This window comes from Apteryx rowi, unplaced genomic scaffold, assembly GCF_003343035.1.
Source record: "Apteryx rowi isolate R43461 unplaced genomic scaffold, aptRow1 scaffold_488, whole genome shotgun sequence".
In the NCBI taxonomy this organism is placed as follows: domain Eukaryota; kingdom Metazoa; phylum Chordata; class Aves; order Apterygiformes; family Apterygidae; genus Apteryx; species Apteryx rowi.
The window spans coordinates 48,549-72,132 of NW_020450747.1; the positions used below are offsets into that span (position 1 = coordinate 48,549).

Consider the following 23,584-nt stretch of genomic DNA (forward strand, 5'->3'; position numbering starts at 1 on the left):
GAATTTCTGTCCTGCACAGGTTTTGGAGGGGCAAGTGATTTATCTTATGACTGGTAGAAAGAGCATTGCGTATCATCAGGAATAACTTCCCCTTCTGCCTTACAATGATCAAACATTACTCAGAGTTGCTTTTAAACTTGTGTTTTTTTGACAGTGTAACTTTTAAGAGCCTGGAATGTGGTTGCTGTGCTGGTGCTTTCAGTATATACTGTTGTGAACAGTACTGAATGCTGTATTCAAGCATAAATGTGCACAGACTGCAGTGATTCTCACAGTCCGCCACAGCCTGGGAAGATCTGAGCTGGAGGACAGGGCCTGGTGGCTGAGTGTTTCAGCCACCCGGTTGCTAATGGTGGATTGAAGTACGGTTTGTGATTTCATTTCCTGGTGTTTTGTAAGCTATGTGCAATTTCTTGTTTAACTCTGGTTTTTGCCAGTAAGACCTTGTTGTTGTTTTAACATTTTTTCCCCTTTTCCCACCGTCAACCATGGTGCAAATTAAATTCTCCGGCCTCTGGAAACCGATGTGACATGCTCACGTGATCAGCTCCCTCCGCTCAGGCATGAGGCAAGACCAGGTAGCTGGCAGATGATAGTAACATCTTCAGTTACTACGGCTCTTTCTGAAAAGAACAATTTAATTGTTTTAAAGGTGCTGTCTTCTGCAACCACTGGGCAAATGTCAGCGCTGAGAAGATAGATAATCATGATGTTAGTGTATCACAATTTCCAAGAACGCTGTTGGAGAAATTTGTATTATTTCATCTTCAGTCTTACAGTCAGCTTTGGCCTCCTTGGTCTTACATGAGCGGTTTAAGGCTGGGATTTCTACTGTATTTTCAAACTATAGTCTAACTATTACTTTCAGTGCTGGAAGATGAGTCACTAGAAAACAACCATAAGTTTCCCAAACAGTGACACCTGCAGTCTTATACAGCTGAGATGCTTGTTTCTGTGTGGTCCCTTTATTAAGTATCCAACGCTTCCTTTTCCACAAAAAGGAAAATCCTCTTAATTTGGTGCTCTAATAATAATAATAATTACTTACTGGCTCAAAAAAACAACTCATACTTCACCTTTATTTTAATCAGTGTATTCTGATGTCTTAGAGTGCTTACTTGTAGCAATATGTTATTAGATCTTAATTGGGTAATGAAAGGGTAAATGGGTTGGAAAGCCATGTGGTGAATAATGTGGTTAGTCATACTGTATTGCGTAAGCAGGACTGTTAACATTTCAGTGAGAATGCTCATAGAGTTACATGCCTTCATTTCCTTCAGTGTGACAGTGCTGGATTTAATTAGATTTTATGGGATCTAAGCTTACAAAAAGGCTCAAAGTTCTGTATTCAAAAAGCTGACAAACGGAATGACCTTTTTTTCCCTCAGAAGATAAAGGTACTCTGTGTTCCCGTGCTGGTGAATAATTGTAGTGAAGCTGTTGCAGGGCGATTGCAGCAAGTTTTGGCTAAGCTTTGCAGGAGACTTGAGGAGATGGGGCACTGTATGTTTTTGTACTGTTTTGAGTGGGAGAGGAGGGGACAGGTTTCTGTTTAGCAACAATGCTTCATAATGACTTTTCAAAGAAGTAAAAGTCTGTTCTAGCAGCTCATAATAGATAGGGACAAACTATTTACTTTATTTGGAACATACTTGCTTTCCTAGCTTGCCTCTGTCTTATAAATGAAATATTCTTATGTTGTCATCTTAAAATTTAGAAACTCAGACTGTGCATTAGAAAGCAAATACATCTTAATATTTTGAATCACTCATATATTTGCATGCATACAAAATGTATACCTGTCAAAACTATATCTTGCCACAAGAAAATGACTTAAAACAAGCATATTTCCTTTTTGCTATCATAATGTCCTGCTCTAACCTAGATTTACAGTCAAGTTAAAGTATCAACAGTGAACTGAGTTCCTTAAAAAAAAAAAAAATGTAGGATGCTATTCTGAAATAGGAACTGAGGGCTGTTTATATTTCTTGGTGTGGGCCTGCATGGATTTGGTAATAAATCCATGTTTTGATAATGCTAAAAGATGGCTCTTGGACATCTCGATGGCTGTGGCCAGTTTGTGCTTGCACAAAAAGTCAAAGTCACAGAGTTTTGTTAGGATATAGATCTTCACAGCTGTGTTGAGGAATGTTTATGAAAAGTTTTCCTAGGAAATAGGTTAGGCAAACACATGTAAGATTTTTAATGAGATGAAGATAATTTGCATCTTTTATTAGGCCTGTAATATCAGGTAGCTTTGGAAGAAACAACATACTTTTCCCAGTCTTTCATATAAAGAAATGCTTGGTATTTGTTGGGAATAAAGCATATTAGAGACAGTGAATTTGTTGCTCTAGGGACTCCATTTGGTTTGTTGCTCCGTATTGGAGACAGCATAGGGAGGTTTCCCTAGGAAAGAGCGTGCTAGAGCTGGTGGGTGGGTGGTGTGCAGCTTCTCCTGCCTCCCTGCACGGGCACTCTGCGTCCAGCAGAAATGTTCGTAAGACTTTCTTTTCTCTCTCTCTCTCTCTCTTTTTTTTTTTAAATAATATAGTCTGATCATAACATGTTCATTGAATTAGTTTTATGTGAAGGCTGGATTAATTCCTTTTAAGTTTTTGGAGTGGTCCCTGTTTTTAAGCCTAGATTTCTTGGCTGCTTGAAATGTATGCTTCTAGGACTTTTATAGATGAGTGAATTTGGTCTCCTAATTGTTATGGTTTATGCTTGTAACAGGATTTGTACTACAAAGCAGGAAGATTGCACACTGGGTGTTCTCTCCCATGCCCTTACTACTCAGTATTTGTTGAAGGCTGGCTGGGAGTACTTTGCCCTTATTTGACCCATGACAGTTTTGTTTTGCTTTTTTTAATTGGTAAAGTAAATAGGAAATGGTCGGTATTTAATTCTGAGAGGAAACAGCAAGTGATCCCAACACTTCTGAATGGTTTCAAAAAACTGGCTGAACTAAGGACTTGCTTAAAAATCAGTCTTTATTCCTTTCAACCCCAAACAGAACCGACACTGTCTACTTGAATGTGGCTTGAATAACCTTTGTTAAGGCTAAAATTCAGAAGAATGAATTTAGCCTAAGCATGCTACAGACTTCATACCTCTAAGCAACCACTTCGAGTTTCAGCATGGGGGGCAACAAAACCAGTACGAACCCATGTATTTCTAACAACTCAAATTTGTGACTGTAATTCAGTACCAATATTGATTTATCCTTTTGCCTTGCAAATTCTAGTCTGAACCACCTTATAGTAGCCAACTGCTATGAAACATTTATGCAAAATGTGAATGCACTGCTTACATGAAGGCATGGATACATGAGGAAACTGCTGCAAGGCAAACGAAGCTTTGGATGTGCCGTGCTGGTGTGTTCTGTAGTAGCACCAAAATGGTCTTAATTCAGTTAATGTAAAAAAACTTACCCCTTTCTCACTGAAGGACAAAAGTGAACACATTTGTAAAGCTGAGCAGTTAACAAGACATTAATTAACATGCTGGTTTATCTTCCAATAATTTGTTCTGTAGCACTAACCTGCTGGCGCACAAGGCAGTGAAGCTAGGAGTTCTTCTACATATGCTTTTTTTCTGTGACAACATTATTTCTGTCCCTGTGTTTCCCCTGAGTTGTCAGTGAAATGGTTAAAATGATACTTTTTATGTAGTGGAAAGAGTTAAAGCTCTCCTTAAATTGGAATTGTTGCTTAGGGAAAAAAAGGCTGTGGAGCTGTGTTTTGAAAATATCCAAAATATATCTATTTGTGGGAAAATAAATGACAATGTGAATTTGCAAACTCTCACTACTTGAATAGCTCCCCGCACCCCCACGTTTTGTAGATGCTTGTCTGGTGCTTTGGGAACTCGCCTGGTGTTTAGTCTAATGGTGTAATCTCTTAGATTGCAAAAAAATTTTCACCGCTTTTGCAATAGGCATGAGTAATGAGTTGTTGAGCTGTCTATAGTTACCCTTTTGGTAAAGATAACCTTAAAATATAATGAAACCTTAAGTGGAGCTGTATCCTCTTTTTTCCAACTGTTCTCAGTGCTTTCAGTGTTTGTTGCTGGTCTGTCTCTGGTATGACAGCACATTTTGTGAACTAACTGGATGTTGAGCTTGTCTGTTAATCAGGCTTGCCTTTAAATGCTGTTTCTTCATTGTCCTCTCTCTTGGCCTAAATTGGATTTTGAGCTGTAAATGTGGAAAGGAAGCGGTGTCTTTGGTAGTAGCTTGGTTTGTTTCTTCTTGTGGGTTTTAAAATTAATTTCAGGACAAAATCATCCAAATGGTAAATTTAGAAAAATCAGTGACAGGTATGTTTGAGCCTCATAATCCCAAGACACAGTATGAACCTTTTTATAGTGTTGGTAATGCTGTCAGTGCAACACAGACCATAACCTGCTAGCTTTTTCTAGCCTAGGTGAGTGTCCATCATTGTGTCTGCATACTTGCTACACCTGTATGAAGATGGGAACTGGGCTGCAAAGGACAGAAATAGGAGCTCACTTGGGTGTTCACTAGAGTTCCTGGCAAGGAGTTTAAACCCAGGCAAAATGAAGACGAATTTGAGCACCTTATTGCAGCAATTCATGTGCTGCTTTCCCGAATCCTCAAATATGCAGCCTGTGTGAACTGTTTTGCTTAACACTTCTGCATTGGGTGGCACTTCTAGTTATACTGGAGTGACACACATGGTGCCAGCAAATTGGTTGTTTGTGGGGCAAACTACTTTGGAACTACTCAAAATAGCCTGTTATCTCAGAAAATACGATTGTGGTGGCTGGAGAAAGCTTTCCGTTTTTCTGGCCAGAAATTAATCTTTCCTTTGGTCATGATTTAAATAGAAAAACTATTTTCAAACTGTTTGTAAACACGACCTCAAAATCAGAACATATAGGAAAATGGGTTTGTTTTTTAGTAAGAAGGAAATATTTTCCGCCAAAATGCTGCTTCAGCTTATCATAGGAAGTATAGTTCAGGAACTGCTGTTCCCATTCTTCTCTGTGGACTGAGATATCTAGTAAGAATAAATCTGCAATAACATGCCAGTCTCTCTTGGGAACCAAAGCAGCGCATCGCAGGAGAAGTCCAAGGAAAYGGCTCACATAAGCACATCTATTTATGAGGCAATCAGATTACAGCTTTACAAGTGGCGTAGTGGTTGTGTTGCTTTAAATTCATGTTTTGTTACTTGCTGAAACATTTTGAGATTTGGAGCCTCTTGAAAAAATAATTTTTTTCTATGTGAGTTGTTTTTACACATTTGTGTATTTGAAATTTCTACAAAATGTTTTTTAATTGGTTGTGTTCAGGCCACTGACAGATGAGCCCTACTGCATTTAGGTGTATCAATTTAAGAGTCTGTTGCTCTTTGAGGCAAAATTGCCAAAATGGAGTATGTGCCCGTTTCTCCGTCGCCTGAGCACAAGGTCTGGCAGTTGCCCTTTGCGCTGCGCAGTTAACTGAACTGCTGGACTCTGCACCGAGGTAGCTGGAGCAGTGGCTTTGCTCACTGTGCTGTGGCGCCGCTGATCTGCCGCAGGGACAAGAGTGGTTGTCTGTCCTGTGCATTGAGGTGGTGGGTGCAGATTTGCTGAAGTCTGTGTCACCGGCCCTAGTGCTCGAGAGGCCACTCCAAAGTCTGGTTCCTTTCGACCGAGTGATGCACAGAATTCTTTGCCCACAATTTGTAAAGCAAAATGCAGGACTAATACTGCTGTAATGACCATCTGAGCATTAACAGGGAGTAGAAAACTTTTATCTCCTCTTAAAACTTCAAGAATTTCCCTGGCACATTCAGAAAAATTTTAAGTGGCTTTTAGCTTGTAAAGTAAAGAATTTGTGATTGTAGAGGAGCTGCTCATTTGCAGGGACTAACTTTATTGGCTTCTGCTAGTTCAGTGATAAGAAATGTGCATGGGCTATTCTCAATTTTATTTTGCACACATATTCTGATCTCTGTATTCAACCAGGTAAATTGAATAAAAATGTTTTATGCTATTGGTTATGTCAGGCATTTTGCAGCCTTAAAGGAACAGAACTACGTACATGGTGTCACTAAAGTGCTTTAACAGAAGCGTTAGGGTGTTCCCAGCCTAGCTCAGTATCTTGATCGTTTGAGTAGTCTCCCACTGATAGAAACTGAGAGTTTGAAATTTTTATTGGTCTGAGAACATTGAACTCGTTTTCTTCTGAACAGATGTGCTAATTTGTTTACTGCACAAAACCTAGCACGATCTCCCTCAACTGTCCTTTTAAAATACAAGCATGAACTGATCACCCATCCTTAAAGAACAATATAAGCACCTAAGCTGAGGAGAGATTTTAGGGCTATGGATCCTTTTCTTGGATAGATGGTTTAGTAGCTTGTGCTGCTAGAGCCTTGCATGGATGCTCTAGGTAGGTGTTTAAATTCAGGGAGGCAGGATTTTGTGCACATCTCCCATCACTGCTTCTCTGTCGGGTAATTTAGCCATCCTTATGCTCAGAGTAAGTTATTCTTGGGTCTAATGATTTAGTTGCTGTGGAAAGATATAAGTAATGCAGCTTTGTGTTCTCTACTTCAAAGTGAATATCTAACCCCCTTTCTCTGAATCTATATCCAAAATATTTTCCTTTCGGAGGTACCTCCATTCATATTTGCAGAAGCTCAAATTTTCCACAAGGATGTTTATCACAGTACCGTTGACCCAGAATGGCTAAATGTGTATTTTGGTGCCTATTGGAATTATTCTTTTTTCTTCTTCTTCTAGGACGTGAATAACTGAGAAATGAACAAATTACGGCAAAGCTTTAGGAGAAAGAAAGATGTCTATGTCCCAGAGGCCAGTAGGCCTCATCAGTGGCAGACTGATGAAGAAGGTGTTCGTACTGGCAAATGTAGTTTTCCTGTTAAGGTAAGAGTTTCTGCCTTTCTTTCAGTTAGCCATGAGATACTCTTGCCATGAAATATTATTTGGGTTTTTCTGGCAAGCCTAAGCTGGTGGCATGCTTCATTGCACACTGACCTATTTTACAGCTAGCTCTCATTGCAGAGGATGTGTTTTTTTTTTTTTTAAAGCCAGATGAATCATGTAACAAATGTCTTGGAAAATTGCTGTCTGATATACTACATCATTGAAATAAATCATGTAGCTAGGCAGAGAACTAATATAGTATTTGTTTTCATTTTTCTGGAAGAGCAGAAATGATAAACCTCTTAGACTGCATAGAAAGGTACTTAGTTCTGTTTATTAAAAGTGAAGGTATCAGTTATCTTGCTTGAAAGGTAAGCTGTGGGTTGTACTTGGAAAGGAATCCTTCTTCCCTTTTGATAATTGAAAAAGTTGCACAACTGAAAAAGTTGCAAAATAATACCTGTCTTGTCTTCCAGCGCTTGAGGTATAAGCAGTTGCTAAGTTTTGAGAGTATCTTTTGTGTTATGATTGCTATATAATATATATGTATTTTTATGTTTATGTATATTTATATATATATTGTATATAATATGTAAAATAAAATATGTGTGTGTGTGTATCTATTAGAAATGATTAATGCATTTGGAAGTTACATTAACCTTTTTGAATCCTTGATCCTCGTTCTAGATTGAGTATTATAAACAGGTATTTTCTTTCATGTCATCATTTCTCCTTCCCTTTCTTAAAATCTGTGCTTTCCCCTACTATGCCTATATTGAAAAAGCTTTCTGAGTTGCTTCATACGAGGAGAGTTTTAATATGCCACCTCAGCATGCTTGTCAGCGTCTATACTGAACAGTGTAAGATAGCCCAAAAGGTGCAGGTGCTTCTTGGTAGGGAGAAAGCAGGTAATTAGGGTGTTTTGCTGCGTATGCTCACCTGTAAGCAAAACCTTCCTCCCCCAAGGCATGTTAATACTATCTCTAAAATAGGGCCGTAGCGGCTGACATCGAAAGCTTAAGGTTTAAATATCTATGCATAAGGAAAGCGATGCCTATGCTCCTGGCACCTAAGGATCTTCTATTAGTTTTTATCTGTGTTATACCTGAAGTAACTCTGTGCAGTTGTTAAACAAGTGAGGTGGGACTCTTGAAACTGGCTTGTGGCTGTGGCATGTTTTTGTAAAGCTGTGGGTATGTGTGGATGCACAAGAAATTGGAGATAACTTGCACGCTAAATGTATTCTCTGTTTTATCCTGATGTAGTTGCTTGTGTGTGCTTTTAGGTACATTCAAGCGTATATAATGTGCAAACTAACTTTCTGGTTTGTTATGGTAGCTTATTCCTTTGTCCTTGTCTTATGTTAGCTTAGTGTCAGGACGGAGGAGCTGTAGTGTGGCACTCAGAGGGGTATTGCTTTATCTGGGCTTCCAAAGTGAGGAGCTTCCATAGCTGCTCTGTGGAAGCCTGAGCTTAGATCGGCCTCTTTTAATATTAACACTGGCTAGGTGAGAACACGCCTATTAGCTTGAAGATCATTGTTGTAATAACTTGGCCATTATACAGGTGTAAAAGCTAAAATATGTAGCTTCCAGATTTTTAGACATTTAGTTTAATTCCAACTTTTTCAGTCCTTTACTGAGCATAAAGGGTGTGAACAGCTTCTTGCTGTTTAAAGACTAAATTTTTGTTTGTTTGTTTGTTTTTACCTCTTGGTCAGGACTAACAGTTATAATAACAAATGCTTCCAGTATTTAGATGAAGCATTCATCTATTCTGGGCCCATGTACCCCAAGTCAGAAAAGGTTTGGAGCTATTCTGTGGTGAAAAGGCATAGAAATGGATGAGCCCTTGCATCCCGTCATCTTTCTGGGACTTGTTTAGCCTCTTTGCCTGCTTTATATTGAAATTCACTTCTACCATTGAGTTAATTTGTCCACTGGAAAAATTACTCTGAAGTAAATGCATCTTTGCTTACATTTCCTCATTCATTCAGAATGGTGGGCTACTCATCCTTGAAGAAGTTGCAATGACATGAGAACTTTAAATCAGAACAATTTGCCATCAAGAGGTGTATTAGCTTATTCAATTAGAATTTATCTTCCAAAATACTGTGCCTTGAGCTGGACAGCAATGGAAAGTTTTATTAGGCTTGGGATGCAAAGTGGGTGTTAACGGGTGCCTGACAGATACAGGCAGGAAGTATGGCATTGTGAGCGAGCAAGATAAACCAGATGCGGAGTCATCACTTCAGTGGGTGGTACTATATTTTGCTCTCAAAAAGAATAGGACTTTGTGCTATTGAAGGAGAGTATCCTGTCACGCAGTTCTTGGGTATTATTCAGAAATTCATACATTCCAGGAAAAGCGTGCTGTCATCCATTGCCTTAAATATCTGATGGGGTGTCTTTTCTTCCTGAGCTGCTTCCTCAATGGAGCAGAAGAAACTGAGATATCTTGGAAAAACGTATTCAAGTCTGAAGCATGATGAAAAAACATCTTCATTTTTTTAAAGTTTCTAAGTGGGCATTCCAGAGTGGTCCGTTGCCTGTAGTATATCTGCTCAAACACAGTTTAATATGTTTTTGTGGAGGTTACGTTTGACCTTAATCTTGATTAAGGTCTGCCTTCCCCACTCTAAAAATTATCAGCTGCTGTTCTTAAAAGCTCAAAATATATCTGAGTCGCAAGATTGGCATCTGACTTTTAAAGAGATGACAATTATTTTACCTGTATAGCTGATGAAGACCTGAGAATTGTTAACAGATGTGTTTGCAGCTGTATTTAAGGTTTCCTTTCTGAAAGAAAAATACGTGAAAGCAATGTAGTAGGAGCCATGGTGAAGTCTTTGTTTCTTTCAATACTTACTAATTTATTTAGCTAAGATTCTTAAGTTCTGATTTTTGGGAAGAGGAGACTAGTGTGAAAGCAGAGCATGTTTGCTCTCAGTTTCTCTAAAAGAGACAGATCAAGAAAGTGTAAAGGGAGAAAGATACGTCACTCTCTTAAACTAGTGTTAAGTTGGTGTGTTTAATTTCTTGCCTTTGGGCTTTTTTTTTTCCCCGGAGTTGGGGTGTTTGTAGAGTGCTACCACAGATTTATCTTTTTTTAGGTTTTACAGAACATATGGAAGCACTTTGAAAGTCCTGTTGCAAACAGAATTTCATCTCGCCTCCAGGCTTTGTGCTGTTAGTGTTGGACAGGGACTCCAGTAGCTGTTCGCTCCCTGCGTTTTGAGGATGCTGCTCTGCAAACAAATTTAATGTTATTAAAAGGTTTTCTACACAGGCACTGTTCTTGATAGATTTCCTGTGCTACATTAACAGCTGACCCGTAGTGTAAATTACAGTCTATAAACGCGGTGTAGGATTTTGAGCAAATCTGCTGTGCTCTGTGAAATGTTTGCTTTTGGGTAGAGTAGATTTTCTGTGGAAACTATTGGTCAAATTCCTATTACATAGTTGCCTTAAAACTGGGGGAAGTGGATTTGGTGTGCAGTTGGTTCTCTTCATTTCTGTGCTCATAAACTTGGGGCTTGTACAGTTACTCCTGGGTGTGTACTGTTACTCGTAGGCAATAACGTCTTATGCTTTGGTTTAACAGTCTGTTTTCCCACAGGTTTCAGAATGGCTGTATTGTATGTAACAAGCTGCTGATCATATTGTCTCAGTCAGGTTATCAGTGCCTGTAGGATTTATTTACAGATAGTTCATCGCTGAATTTAGATTCTAACCAAAGCTGAGGTGGTAAGCCGGCACACCCAAAATCGCGCCTGGAAATGGCTAGTAACCTTCCTGCACAGCTCTTCTACGTAAACTGTTTTGAATTGGCTAAAAGTGCAAAAAAGAGCCATAATACTGGAACACAAAAACAAATTTTGCACTCTACTGCATCAGGAGAGAGACAGATACCTGTCTGTCAGCAAAAGTATGAAAGGGTTATTAGACTTATGTTTAGGCAAGTGTGATTTGCAGACTGTTAGTATCCCTTAGGCACATAACCTTAATGCTCTTAATGCTTAACTCTTGTGGTATGGAGGCATGATACGTTGCATCTTCTATAGATGTACTCAGAATTGCCCCTTTATTATTACATGTGCAACTGTTTCAGCTGCTGAAAAATGTGTGCAGAAATTTATTTTCAAAGGTGATCATGCTCTTCCACTGTCCTAACAGAAATTATACCTGCTGTATTTCAGTAGTGAATCTCCCTCCGAGGGGAAAAAACTTTGCCAGAATATGTAATGTATAAGAGACTTGGATGGAGACATTGTATTCAGAAGTAGATTATTCTAACACTTGATAAAGCCACTCTTATCAGTGATAGAATTTATTTTTACACAATCTTCATAAATCGTAGTAGCAAAAATTGAGGTTCATTGACATACACATTTTAAAAATTGCTGTCTTGCTCCAGACGCTACCTCACTGAGAACATGCAGCTGTTCTGTGTTTTAATGACTAAAATATTTGACACTAGGGCTTCTTTTGTCTGAAATGCCTTTTCAAATATCCCTCTGGGTAAGTATTTTTTATTCATACAAATGCACTTTAGAGTAACTGGCCTGTGAAATTTCTATCAGAAAAATTAGGTCATTTCCCTCTGCATAACAGAACTAAACAAATCAAATATTTGGAAGTTCTTAGTTCTTCTGTCCAACTGGACATGTTAAATAGAATAGTAACAGCTGATTCCTACTTGTGAACCTAGAAGACTCAACAGTCTGATATATCTGAGATTAATTTGTTGCTGTCACTTTCATGGTTTTTCTGGTAAGTCTCTCTTGACCTTAATGTGTCTAAGACTGCTACTGATTTTATGTATATATTTAAGTATTTTATTCTATTTCTAAGACTGAAGATATCAATCAATGAAGTCTCTGTGAAAGAGTTGTGTGTCAAAAATTTGCACCTTTGAACCTAAAGTCCACAATTTGTTGCTGAATGCCTGGTCTCATGTGAATTAGCCTTTCCATTGAATCTTGACTTCTGTGTTACTGTTGACAAATAAAAATTATATCAGTACAGTCGTATGTTCACGCACACAAGAACTGCCTTTTCAGAGCCAATACTCTTTCACTGGTTTTACTATTTAGCCCTTGCAATGGTGGGGGAAGTTTGGATAACATTGTGTTGCTTTATATTCAAACCCAGATAGAAGAAGTGGGGACAACTTGCACTGAGCCTTGTAGATTATTCCTACTGAGACTTCCGAGTGTCAGTTCCCATCTCTGGTATCCCTGTGACACAGGAGCTTGTTACATAATTGGCTTGTACATGGCTCTGCTGAAACTGCCAGCAGTAGAAAATAGGCCACTTCTGTCCCTGTGCTGCGCGCTCTCGCAGCACTAGCAGCTGTCAGGTTGTCGTCTTCGTTTTGTGATTTTCATATTGAACCTTATTGCTTCATGTCTAACTATAAATCTCATATTAAAAATAAATAAATATTAAAATAAATAATTAAAAATAATTAAATGATGAGCCTATAAGGTCTTAAAGCACAGCTTGAATACCGTTCTGTTCATCCACATCAGAAGACTGATACTTGGCACAAACAAGTGTGCCTGTAATTTTATGTCTGAAATGCACTTCTAGTTGTTCAAAATAATAATAGCTGTGGAAGAGCTGACCAGCAGGTTGATGTTTAAGTGCCTCTGTGTTAGGCATATGATATTTTCGACCATGAAAGCATAAGATGCTTCAATAGTCTTTGGAAACTATGTTAAGTATTTTAAAGAAGTGAATGTGACAAATCTGCTGATTCTTGAAATGTTGCTCAGCTTTGCACAGTAAACACTACAAGTCCCTACCTCTTAAGACAGGAATTGATGTTAGCAGTGAACAATAACCGTTCTTACTGAATGCTAACCCAGAAGCAAGTAAGTGTATATTTTTAAAATGCTGCAGCAATTAACATTTCAGATCACAGAAAAAAGCTTGAAGGCAACTAATTATAAAAGAATGGGGATTGTAATAGAAAGTGTGAGACTTGCCTTAAATATATTTCTGTGCATTTTTGTTGTGATGAAAAGGAATGTAATACAATCCCTAATCTTTAAACTTTTCAGATTTGTGTACAACTCCCAGTTTTGTTTGAATAGCCTTGCAAACAAGAAGTTCTAAATGTAGCTTATTACTCAACTTGAAAACCCTCCTGTCTTTGGCCAAGGCCAATTTTTAAAACTGTTTAATAAACTTCAAATAGTTTTAAAGATTTGAATGTTAATGTCTGGAACCAAGTAAGATGCAGATTTGCCATAAAAATGCTTTGGATGTCCCTGCAAGAGTCTTTCTTTTAAATGTAATTTAGGTATTGGAAACCAAAAAGTTATCATTGGGTTATATCTTTAAATTCTGTTTTTACTTCRTCTAGAGGATTTGCAGTGTCATAAATGAAAATTGTAATTCTTGCAGTCCTTGAAGAAAAGGTACAATGTACACTTGTGCAGTGTGTTTCTAAAACTTTGAGTTATCAACGTTTCATTAAAAAAGTCATCTTCGGTTTATTAACTAATGCTGAATTAGGAATGTAGGAATTGCACATTGGAATGAGCAGCTGAAAGCCATAAGTCTAACAGTACATATATGAAACTGTAAAGGGTCTAGGAGAAATAGGGATTTAAGCTTCTTCAAGGGAGATTTAGGATAGGCATTAACAATAGCAACTCAGCAGAACAACCCCCCTTTCTAACAGGAAGGATTGTAAGCTCTGGAGTAGATGGTCTAACCTATTGATCTGGTATGGAAATGTCATAATACTTCAAGGCTGACTTCTGTAGTGCAGATGTGGAAGCAGATCCTGCCTTGAGGCAACTGATGTCCTACATAACCTCCCGAGTTCCTTTTCAGCCTCGTTTTCGGGATTTGTGAGAATATGAAGAATATAGCATTTGTGTTTTCTATATTGAGGTTTGCTACTTCATCTTCAGTAGGGTCCTAATCAGAAATGTTTTTTGTTTCCTAACAGTGTTGTTTCTGTTCAGTGATAAATCTGATATTAGAATCAGTAAGTGAAATGCCTTTACACAGTGTGGCTCTTAGATGGGTACGGTCTGAGGAGACATTGAGAACTACTAGTATAAAGAGAACTTTATTTTTAGGGTCAAAATCTTTTGGCCCATGTTATTCAGAGACATTCAACAGTTATAGCCATTATAGCTCTTCTTTTTGTTCATTTAAGAATTTGATGAGACATTTTGCTTTCTGATGACCTAAAGAGAGTGGAGAAAGTTGGATCCTAAGGAAATGTATGGCATCATAACTAACCTCTAGCTTTTGACTATGCAGAATTAGCTTAGTTTGTGTTTGGTCACACTTAATCATTGAGTTTTTGTTGGTTGTTGTGCTTTTATAGCTCTGTCTAAGGAAACAGCTGTTTCAGCCAACAAATTAGAAAGCATGAGCATGGGTGTGTGAGAGGGAAATAAAGTATTGATCATTGTGGTTTAAATCTTATACAAGTCAGTGGGAAAGTAGCTCAACTTTAAGTAGAATCCAGCTTCCTGGATTTAGGCTTACGTCTAGCTGCAAGACAACATTTCACCTGTATCTAGGGAGTTCTGGCTTTAATTCTTGAGCAATACCTATTCTATTCTAATACCTATTAGAAGCATATCTGCACATGAAGATTCCAAGTAGTTAATTCAGTGTTAATATTAAAAAAAAACCCTCAGTTGTAGAGCGAACAGTAGTTACACAGAGAAAGAAAGAGGAATGTCATTGCCTCTAAGAAGAATACTAAGAAAATGGTGGTGTGATTCTCTCTATGGCAACTAGGTCCATAACAAGGAACACCTTGGCCAAGACTTATGGTAAGCTCATTTCATGTGTTTGTATAGTTTCAAATGTAATCTGAAGAACCTAATCTATTTTTGCAAATAGAACAGTGTATATGAACATCTGCTGATACAGAGAAGATTTGACTGATTTCTGTAGCTGTGTCTGTTTAGAAGAGGGATTGTAGGAGTATGTTCCAGGGTTTGAATGAAGTAAACTGGTTTGAGTGAATTGACCAGGTGGGAGGAATTCTGGTGAAGGAACTTTCTTTTTGCCAGCTATTGTTCTTGACTTTCAAAACCGAGTTAGTCAAGTATTTGTGAAAGAAAAGAAAACAAAGAAAGAAGACCAAATAGTGCTTATAGTACTAGGACATGGATAGTGGAGCTATTTCATTGCTGACCAGCACCTGTTCTGACATGATCCATCAACCCTTGGTGTTCTGTTATGGAACAGTTTCAGTGACATGGAATTGCTGGAAGGCAATACGACAGCTTCACCAAAAACACTTGATGTGGCAATTTAAGTTGTTTGTTTTTAGGTGAAGGCAGAAAAGGTTTAAAACATTGAAAAAGAGTTTAGTTTCTAAAGTGCTTTTTAAGTTTTGAGGGCATTTTGCTATGTGCTAGTTTGACTTGTTCCTGCGATGACTGCTTTCTAGTATTTGACTAAGACTAATAGCAAACACCATCATCTGTGAAAGAGAACATAAACTTCATTGTCTAGAGGTGAAGACTGAGTTTATTACTTGCTGTACCATCTCATCAATTTTTCTTTCTGAAAATGTTAATATAAACAATAATTTTGAATAAGCATGTTTGGGTTAAGGCTTTCTCCAACAACCTCTAAAGGTATTTTATTTGTGTGAGAGCTTTTATTTTATGTTGTTCTATATGTGGACTCTGCCCACAAGGATTTTAGTTTTCTGCAAAAGCATTGCTGGCTAATTTCTGGTATAAAGATTAAATCTCCTGTGGAACATCTTATGGCTGAGAATTGCCAATGTCGTGACTCTCACTCATTTGTTGCTATGAAAATTAAGTACGACTGCATTCAGTATTAATACTGCATTCATAGTATTTGCACTTTCATGGTAGAAGTGTACTCACTTTCTCCAGAGATGTTGGTTGCTGTCTGTGATCCTTGGGATAAGGAGAGCTCTTGACACATATGCCCAGGGTTCCCCCTCTGTTACTGTTTGGCAAAGTCTTCAGTGACCACGGTATGGCTTCTGCTGCTCACATCGATTTTTGTGCACCGAGTAATTACATGTCCAAGTCTTTGAATGGTTTTGTGGTAATATGATATGATGGATTTGTATGGGACTTTATGGATATATGGCAGTGCCCAGGCACTGTTTTTTTCTTCTTTAGTTTCAAAGATAAGTTACTTTCAGAGATGTTAAAAGATTGTGTATAAACATGTGGGGTTTGTATATCTGCTCTTCAAAGAGGTTTTCATGCAATGTCTTTGCAGTGGCAGGGCAACAGAATTTGGTGGTGGTTGGTTTTAGTTAAGTCCTGAATTTTGTTGATTAATTTTCATTTCAAGCTGTAAGGAGCCGACCATGTCTTAACCTAACTAGCGGTTGTATTTTCTTTTTCTATGAAATTTTGAACTGTCATTCATAAAATGCTGTTGCACTGGCAAGTTGAGCTAATATTTCAAATTTAAGGTTAGGTAGTTATTTATAATTTAACACTTCTGATAAAAATGTAAGGGCATTAGAAAAGGTCTCAGTCTATAGCAGAACTGTCTGCCAAGTTTCTTGAAGAAATATTTAAGCCTTGATTGCTACCAGTTAAAATCACATATGTAAAAGTTATTGTAGCATTGGTTAAATACAGGAGCCATGTATATCTTTTCTCAGCCTGGTGGGAAAAATTTTTCAGAAATAAGCCTGAAGATTGAGAAGGGGACCTGATACTGTTTGGGGACTTAGCTTGGCTTAGCCAAAAAAGAGGAGGCCATTAGCATTCTGATTGTGCTGTAGAAGGTTATTTGTACAAGACAGAAACTTTCAAGTATATTCAGATATTTCAAAAACTCAGAAAAGTGGAGGAAGAATTTTGAAGCAGCACATACGATGTTCAAGGCCACTGATATTGATAGCTATGAGCTTTTGGCTTCTACAAAAATGGTGCAATGGGAAGAATAAGTTTTTTTGGTGAAGGATATTAAGTGTAAAGTGTAAGTGCAAATAAAGCATCTTTTGTCCTTGTCATAAAGAAGTATTGTGCAGCAGGGTAATTTCTTTTATAATTCAGAATTGATTGATGCCCAATGAGGTCTGCGGATTGTACTCTTTCGGTGTGGGTAGATGCACTTGATATGTGTAATAATGTCCCCATTCACTGGAGTGGAAGCAGCATTGAAAACTGCACCTAACCTTGCTGTCTCTAGCAGCCGCAGCATGACGGATTGCCGAGAGCTCGAACATGTGACTTGAATAGGGGTTTGGCTATGTGCTCGAAAATGGTTGTCTGTTTTGGGGTGTGACATGAGGCAATGTTTATCCTGCTCTGTTTCTCCCTTCTCCAAGCAAGAGGCAAGTTGCCAAGTACAGGGACTGAATGGTTTGGATCTTTAGATGGAAACATTTTGCTTACACTCGGGTAAATGAGATGTGCAGATAGCTCAGGAAATCTGGAAGTTGTCCTCTATTTGTAAGATATTTTACTTAGGAGAAATGCAAACTAGGGTGCTCATTACATGCATATATCTTTCTTTTTCTCTCTTTTTTTCTACAAATCTCAGCCTTGTTCCTGTCTACGTTGCCCCTTTTTAAAGAGAAGTTGCCAAACTCGATTTACTGAAAGCCGTAATTTTCCTGTGATAAATATGCACAGATACAGAGTTTCTGCATTTCTTCCATTTCCAGAGGAGGCATGACGGGACTGAAAATCTGCTTACAATAGCTGTTGATATAAATATGTACTTCCAGACATGCAGTAAATACGTGGTTAGTTGTTACTACTTGTGTATTGTAGGATAGCTGGTGATTATGATTAAACACGTTCTAGTTAGGGAGTGTTATGAAGAAATGAAGATCCTGTGCAAGTGTCCAAAAAGCTCAGCTAAGGGAGCACAGTTGCTGTTTTGGCAGCTCTAGCTGCCAATACTAAGGCTTCAGCCTCACAAGGCTCGTTTTGAAACAGCTCTAAAATGTCAATTCTTTTTTATTTACCTTCTAGTTTCTATGCAGTTTATTTTTCAAGCTGTCCTCCAACTGCGAGGGCTGTTTTAAAATGAAATTCTTGCAGATCTGTTCCATCGAGATTTCCTCTGTTTTTAAAAATGCCACATATTAAGACTTAATGTTGAAACCCTCTATCATTCACATCTTTCAAATTTCTATTAAATAGTCAAATATTCTTTTTCTGAGTTTCACCACTAGGTTGAAGCTGTTATGCTACTCTCATAGAGTACTTCAATATGGTGCTAAAGAATGAAATCTTTTTTTGTCTGTCTAGTTCAGATAAATATGGTATATTAATTAATGAAACAAAAACTGGGAGATTTCAGATATCTGATGACAGAATATTCTGTGGTGGGGTAGGACTTCTCAAGTGATTATTAATCCTAGATTTAGCACTGCACTGTGCCTCTAGTGTTGACTCTGATATTTTAAAACCCTTTCTTCACTCTCCAGCTAGTCTAGTGTATAAACTCTTTGGAGCAGGAACTGCATACGATTCTCATCATGCCAAGTAAATCAGAGTAAATCTTTTTGGCCTATAGCTTTTATCATAAATAATACTGTAGAACACTTTTATTTAATAGTTTCTATGGTTTTCTTGAAGAGTTAAGTACCTTGAATAAGTATGTGAACATTTCTGAGAGAACATTTCCTTCCTCCATCAAAAAGAGCTAGGAATGGAAAAGTTAGGGGAGAAATTGGAAAACTTACGAAACTTTTTTTTTTTTTTTTGGAATGTAAGATGAAACTATCCACAGTATTCTGACCACTGCGCTCCAATGTATGCCTTCAGATTGCCTTCTGCGTAAGCCAATATTGCCATGCTAGGTAGTGTTATTAATTCAAAACCATTGAAACTTGCAGTTTCTATTTAGTGTTATTTCTTAGAATAGTGCTTGATAATACAATACATCAAATGCAATATGTATACAAATACACAGGAAACTGATATATTTTTAAAATGTTTTGTGAGAATCATGAGTTCTTCTGGATCCACATAAGAATCTGATGCTGTAATGAAGATAAACAGTTTTAGTCTACAGGTAAAAATATGGATGTTCGTTTGTAAATTCAAAATTCTTGTATTTGGACAAGAACAATCAAATAAATTTAAGCATCTTACTGTGTAGTGTGATTCAGTTTTCAATACTAGCTGTATTTATCATTATTTGGAACTAATTTATTCTCAGTGGTCTATATGTTGACTAAAGTTTTCATGATATATTAATAAAAAAATGAACAAAGTTCAGGCTGAATAAGAAGGAAAATAGAGTTCCACTTTTCAATTTTTTGTTTTTTCCCCCAAGTAAGGAAAGTCTTTTCCTTCAGAATTTCCAGATGTCTTATGCTTCTCTACTGACACTGGTGCCCCATTTAATAAGGCAAATACAAGTCTCAGAAGAGCACTTGCAAAGTATTGTTAATGTCTAGCATCTCAGATGTACTGAGATGAATTCAGAGTGAGATTGAATTTTTAAACCAACTGAGTTTCAGGAGCTACTGCTAAAGTTTTTCCCCTACACTCTTTTTCCTGCAGTACTTGGGACATGTTGAAGTGGATGAATCCAGAGGAATGCATATCTGTGAAGAGGCTGTGAAGAGACTGAAATCTGTATGTATATTTGTTTCATGAAAAAGTTGGCTTTGGGGCTGCAAGTGTCACTCCAAAAGGTCTGTTTGGCAGCAGCGTTCCCGTTAAAGCCTGAACCTTTGACCCTGTGTTAGGAGAACAGTTGGCGGTTTGAGAGCGCTGCTGTGGTTAGGGGGACGTGCTGATCTGATGATGAGAGGGAGAGAGTTACAACTGTTCTTTCTACTTGCAGAAACTATTTGCAAAACAAATGTGTAAAAATCCTCTGAGACCTTTCAGACTAAGTTGGTACCCATATGGGGCTTCAACCGTTGTTTTTTAACAATTCTTTTTCTCTCTCCCTCTCTCTCTCTCTCTCTCTCCCTCCCTCTGTTGCCTGCCACTTTAATAGTGACTTAATTCACCTTTATTAGAGAAAATGTTACTTGATTATTACTTGATTTAAACTGCTTTTTTCTAATGCACTGCAGCATTGTAGTCATGCATGAAATAATCCAGCTTGCATCTGCTCAAAGTGGCCTGAAGGATGCCTAATTCTGACATGTCATGAAGTGGGCTGCTCTTAGTTCGGCTTCTGTGAACGTTTGTTCCTGCAAATGGCACTTGTTCCAAGTTCTCTGTACTTCCACAACTCATTTGAAGAGGCCTTGTCATCTCTTTCCTGTTGTATTAATATTGCAAAATCCTGCAGAAATAGCAAATGCTAAACAGTTAGTGGTCAATCTGTCAAGGAACTGAAGCTAAAACAGTCTTGAAGAGAACAGAAGGAAAAAGGACGTTAAAATCTGAAGTCTGAATGGTGATACAGCACTACAATCCCTTTCATCGCTTCTATTAGTTGTCTTGGCTCTGTACTTTCTTCAGTGATGCCTTTAGCAGAAGAAACTCTTGTATCCTTGTAGCTCAGCAAAATTACTGTAAAGTAAATCAAACACTTTTACTGCATCTTTGCTAACTTAAGATGTCTGCTACTGGGCCTTATTTTTTTCCTCACCAAACGTGACAGCTCAAATGGTTTCCAACTGAACCCTTTGTCTTTCCTTCTTCCTAGCACACAATAGAGGATTATAGGTTATCTTTTCTTCCTCCTCTTGTACTGTAAAGTTTCTGAATTGGTTTAGTGCTCTGATTAAAATCAAGTCTTTTAATTCTTTTCTCTCTCGGCCAATGTATAGCAACCTGTTAAAGCTATATCCCATCTGTTCCCATTCAATCCCACAGTGATTGGTGATTAATTTTATGAAAAAGGGCCACAAAAATATAAATGAGTTTCTTTGTTCTATGGATTTAGTTTATATAGCTAAAATTGCAAGTACTGGCCAGATAATGAATGGCATCCATTTTTTGTCTGGTTCTGTTCTGTTTTTTGTTGTATCAGAATACTTTCTATTAGCACACAGTTTGCATGTCAGATACTGTGTGGCAATATCTACCTTGTGTCATTTCTCTTATTCTCTTCTCTGGGGAGCTATGCTGTGAAGCATTTGTTCTCTAAGGTTTTATAAACTTTAAGCCCACCAGCCAGATAAATGTAGCTAAGCTTATAAATAATAAGGCACAGTTAAAGTTTAACACCCAGTTTCTTTTGGAATCTGGATAACTCCAGGACTGTGATTCTAGGTCAACTGAATTACTGGATCATACGTCAGATATCTAACTTTTATTTTAGATTATGCTTCTACACCATGACTCTGCTTTCTTTGCAGAGAAATGAAATTATTTCATTTCTCTGTTCTGTGCTCCGTGATTGTTCCGAATTGTGCATGGCAACAACTGACCAAGTCTCACTGATTCCTTCAGATGTTTGAATTTTTGAATGTTTATATATAAATTGGACATGAGCACATGTCTCTTACAATTGCTACTTCCATTGTCTTGTTTGTCAGCTTTGGAGGTTGAGAAGCAGATATGAAATTCTCATTGGGCCCATAGTGGAAGATTCAGATTACTGAGGTGACTTTGTACACTTTAATGGCTGGACTCCATCAGATCCAAGGTTCATTCGGAGCTGCTCACTGCAATTCAAAAAAAACCCCTACCACACAGGTTTTAAATTTGGGGGCATTTCTTTAGATCTTAAGCACTGTTAGGACTCTAGCTCCTTACTTTTCTGTGCAATGTCTTCTCTTAAATAGCAAAGATGTACTACTAGATGACGTTTCAGCATGCAAGGAATGTAATAAGAATACGGTTTGTTCCTTAGGTAGACTCTTGCTTTCACAGTACTTGGTTATTTTGATGGCCTTTCTCTTGGTCTTGCAAAAATTACAAGTTTGAGCTGCAGCACTTAAACTGGAAGACTGGTTTAAGGGAAATTGGACTTCATTTTTCAGATGGTTAAAGTACATCCATGGCCTAATTTGATCTTTATCATTCTCTTTGTGTAGATTTTGTAAATCCAGTCAACAGAATAATAGTTCTCTTCTAGAGACAGAATTGCTGATATGTTTGTGTCTTGTAGCTTCTAAAAATTAAGTTCTGTCTGTCTTTACCTATTTTAATAGATGTATTTTCTCTAATTCTTGTTCTCAAACAGTTGGCAATTCATTTGGGGAAATGAAATCTGTTCTTTTTTTTAGGGTTGACTAATGGATTTTAATTTTTTTCATGGGATTTGTCAAGAAGAATATAAAACAGTATTAATATTGTTAGGAATAGCTTAACCTCTGCTTTGCCCTTTTAAAGCGAAGATGCAAAGAAATCTTTCTATCTCTTTAGTGTGGGAAATATCTTCAGTTTTTTTATTGCATGCTGGTTTGAAGTGGCACAATTGTCTTTTGAACACTGCAACTTGCAGAACTTAAATTCAGATGATGGTAAGCATTTTGTTCTGGGAGCGTTTAATTGACAGCTGACTATAAGAGTTCATTTTTAGCTAGAGAATCCTCATTCATAATGTATTCTGTTATTATAATTTAATAGCTCTGAAATTGTATACCAACAATACTACAAAGTGCAGGTTATAATTTTATTTACAATGAATAAAGAGAAACTTGAAGTATGTCCCTATTTTATATCTGATGAAATGGTACAGCAGTACCATTTCACATGTACAGTACAGCATTAATAGATCAGAAACCTATGTATTCAGCTGTCACCTTCCATTATTAACATTTGGGTTTATTCTTGCCCAATGTAGTTTGCAATTTTCCTTTAATAAGATATATTAACTGTATGTACATTTTATATCTGGTACATCTGGACACTAAGCAGCTTTCTCTCCAAAACCATTTAACTGAATTAAAAATATTTAGTGCAGACTACAACCTAACTTTGTAAGGGCCTTGTAATGTAGCCTTGTGAATACATTTGACTCAGCTACTGGGAGGTAGTATAAAGACAAAAGTATACTCTCTCATGTCATGTTTTGATTTTAAATCAGCCTTAGTATGTAGTATTGGTTTCTAACTTGCCATTTCTTGTTTTAAATGATGCATTTGTTTTAATATATGTTCTTGTTTTAGCAGGTAAAGAAACATAATTTAATATTTTAAAACATGCATTAGTTATTTCTAAACTACATTAACTTAGTGTTGTTTAAAATCTGTTTTGCATGATATCTTTTCCATTAACATTTTCTGGTTTATTTAAAAATAAATAAATCTTGTTTAACAAGCATTTTGCTGAGAGCAAAATTAACCATCACCTAAAAATGAGGGAGCTTCTGGTGAATCTCTTTAGCTTTTGCTATCTTTAAAAAGCTTTTATTTAGTGTAATGCAATAGTCATCGCTCAACTTGGCAGCAGCATCCAACCCCTTCTCATTATGTACACAACACTGTGATTAATCCATTAGTTCCCCTTCTAGTATTCAGTGTATCCTGTCCAAATATATGACCATTCTTGCTTCTAAATATCTTTAATCCTTTCAGCTGACTAAAGTTAGAGATGGTCTTAAACAGTGCGTGTCCTGATACAAGTATATTATAGATACTTTTTAAAACGCTCTGTGGAAAGACATTGGGCAGAGATATACAGCAACAAAAGTCAGGAAATGCAAAGTTAAGATTGACACTCCCTTCTTAACTTTGTGTTTCCTGGCTTTTGTTGGCTTGTGTCAGAACCATAACTTTGTTTTAAATATAACCTTGTTTATCAATCAGTTCTTGAGATGCG

General features: G+C 37.4%; 1 protein-coding gene across 5 annotated transcripts in view; it reads left to right on the forward strand.

The window, feature by feature from the left end:
* The first annotated feature begins 1,277 nt into the window (after positions 1-1,277).
* NUMB (NUMB, endocytic adaptor protein) overlaps positions 1,278-23,584 on the forward strand; it is a 43,585-nt gene continuing 21,278 nt past the window's right edge. For 4 of the 5 annotated variants that reach the window (XM_026078777.1, XM_026078773.1, XM_026078776.1 and 1 more), the window contains exons 1-3: positions 1,278-1,397; positions 6,760-6,903; positions 19,415-19,489. In XM_026078777.1, the coding sequence (XP_025934562.1) occupies positions 6,778-6,903; positions 19,415-19,489 (201 nt within the window). In that variant the 5' untranslated portion in view covers positions 1,278-1,397; positions 6,760-6,777. The remainder of the gene's footprint in view (positions 1,398-6,759; positions 6,904-19,414; positions 19,490-23,584) is intronic. The other variant, XM_026078774.1, reaches the window with a different exon arrangement.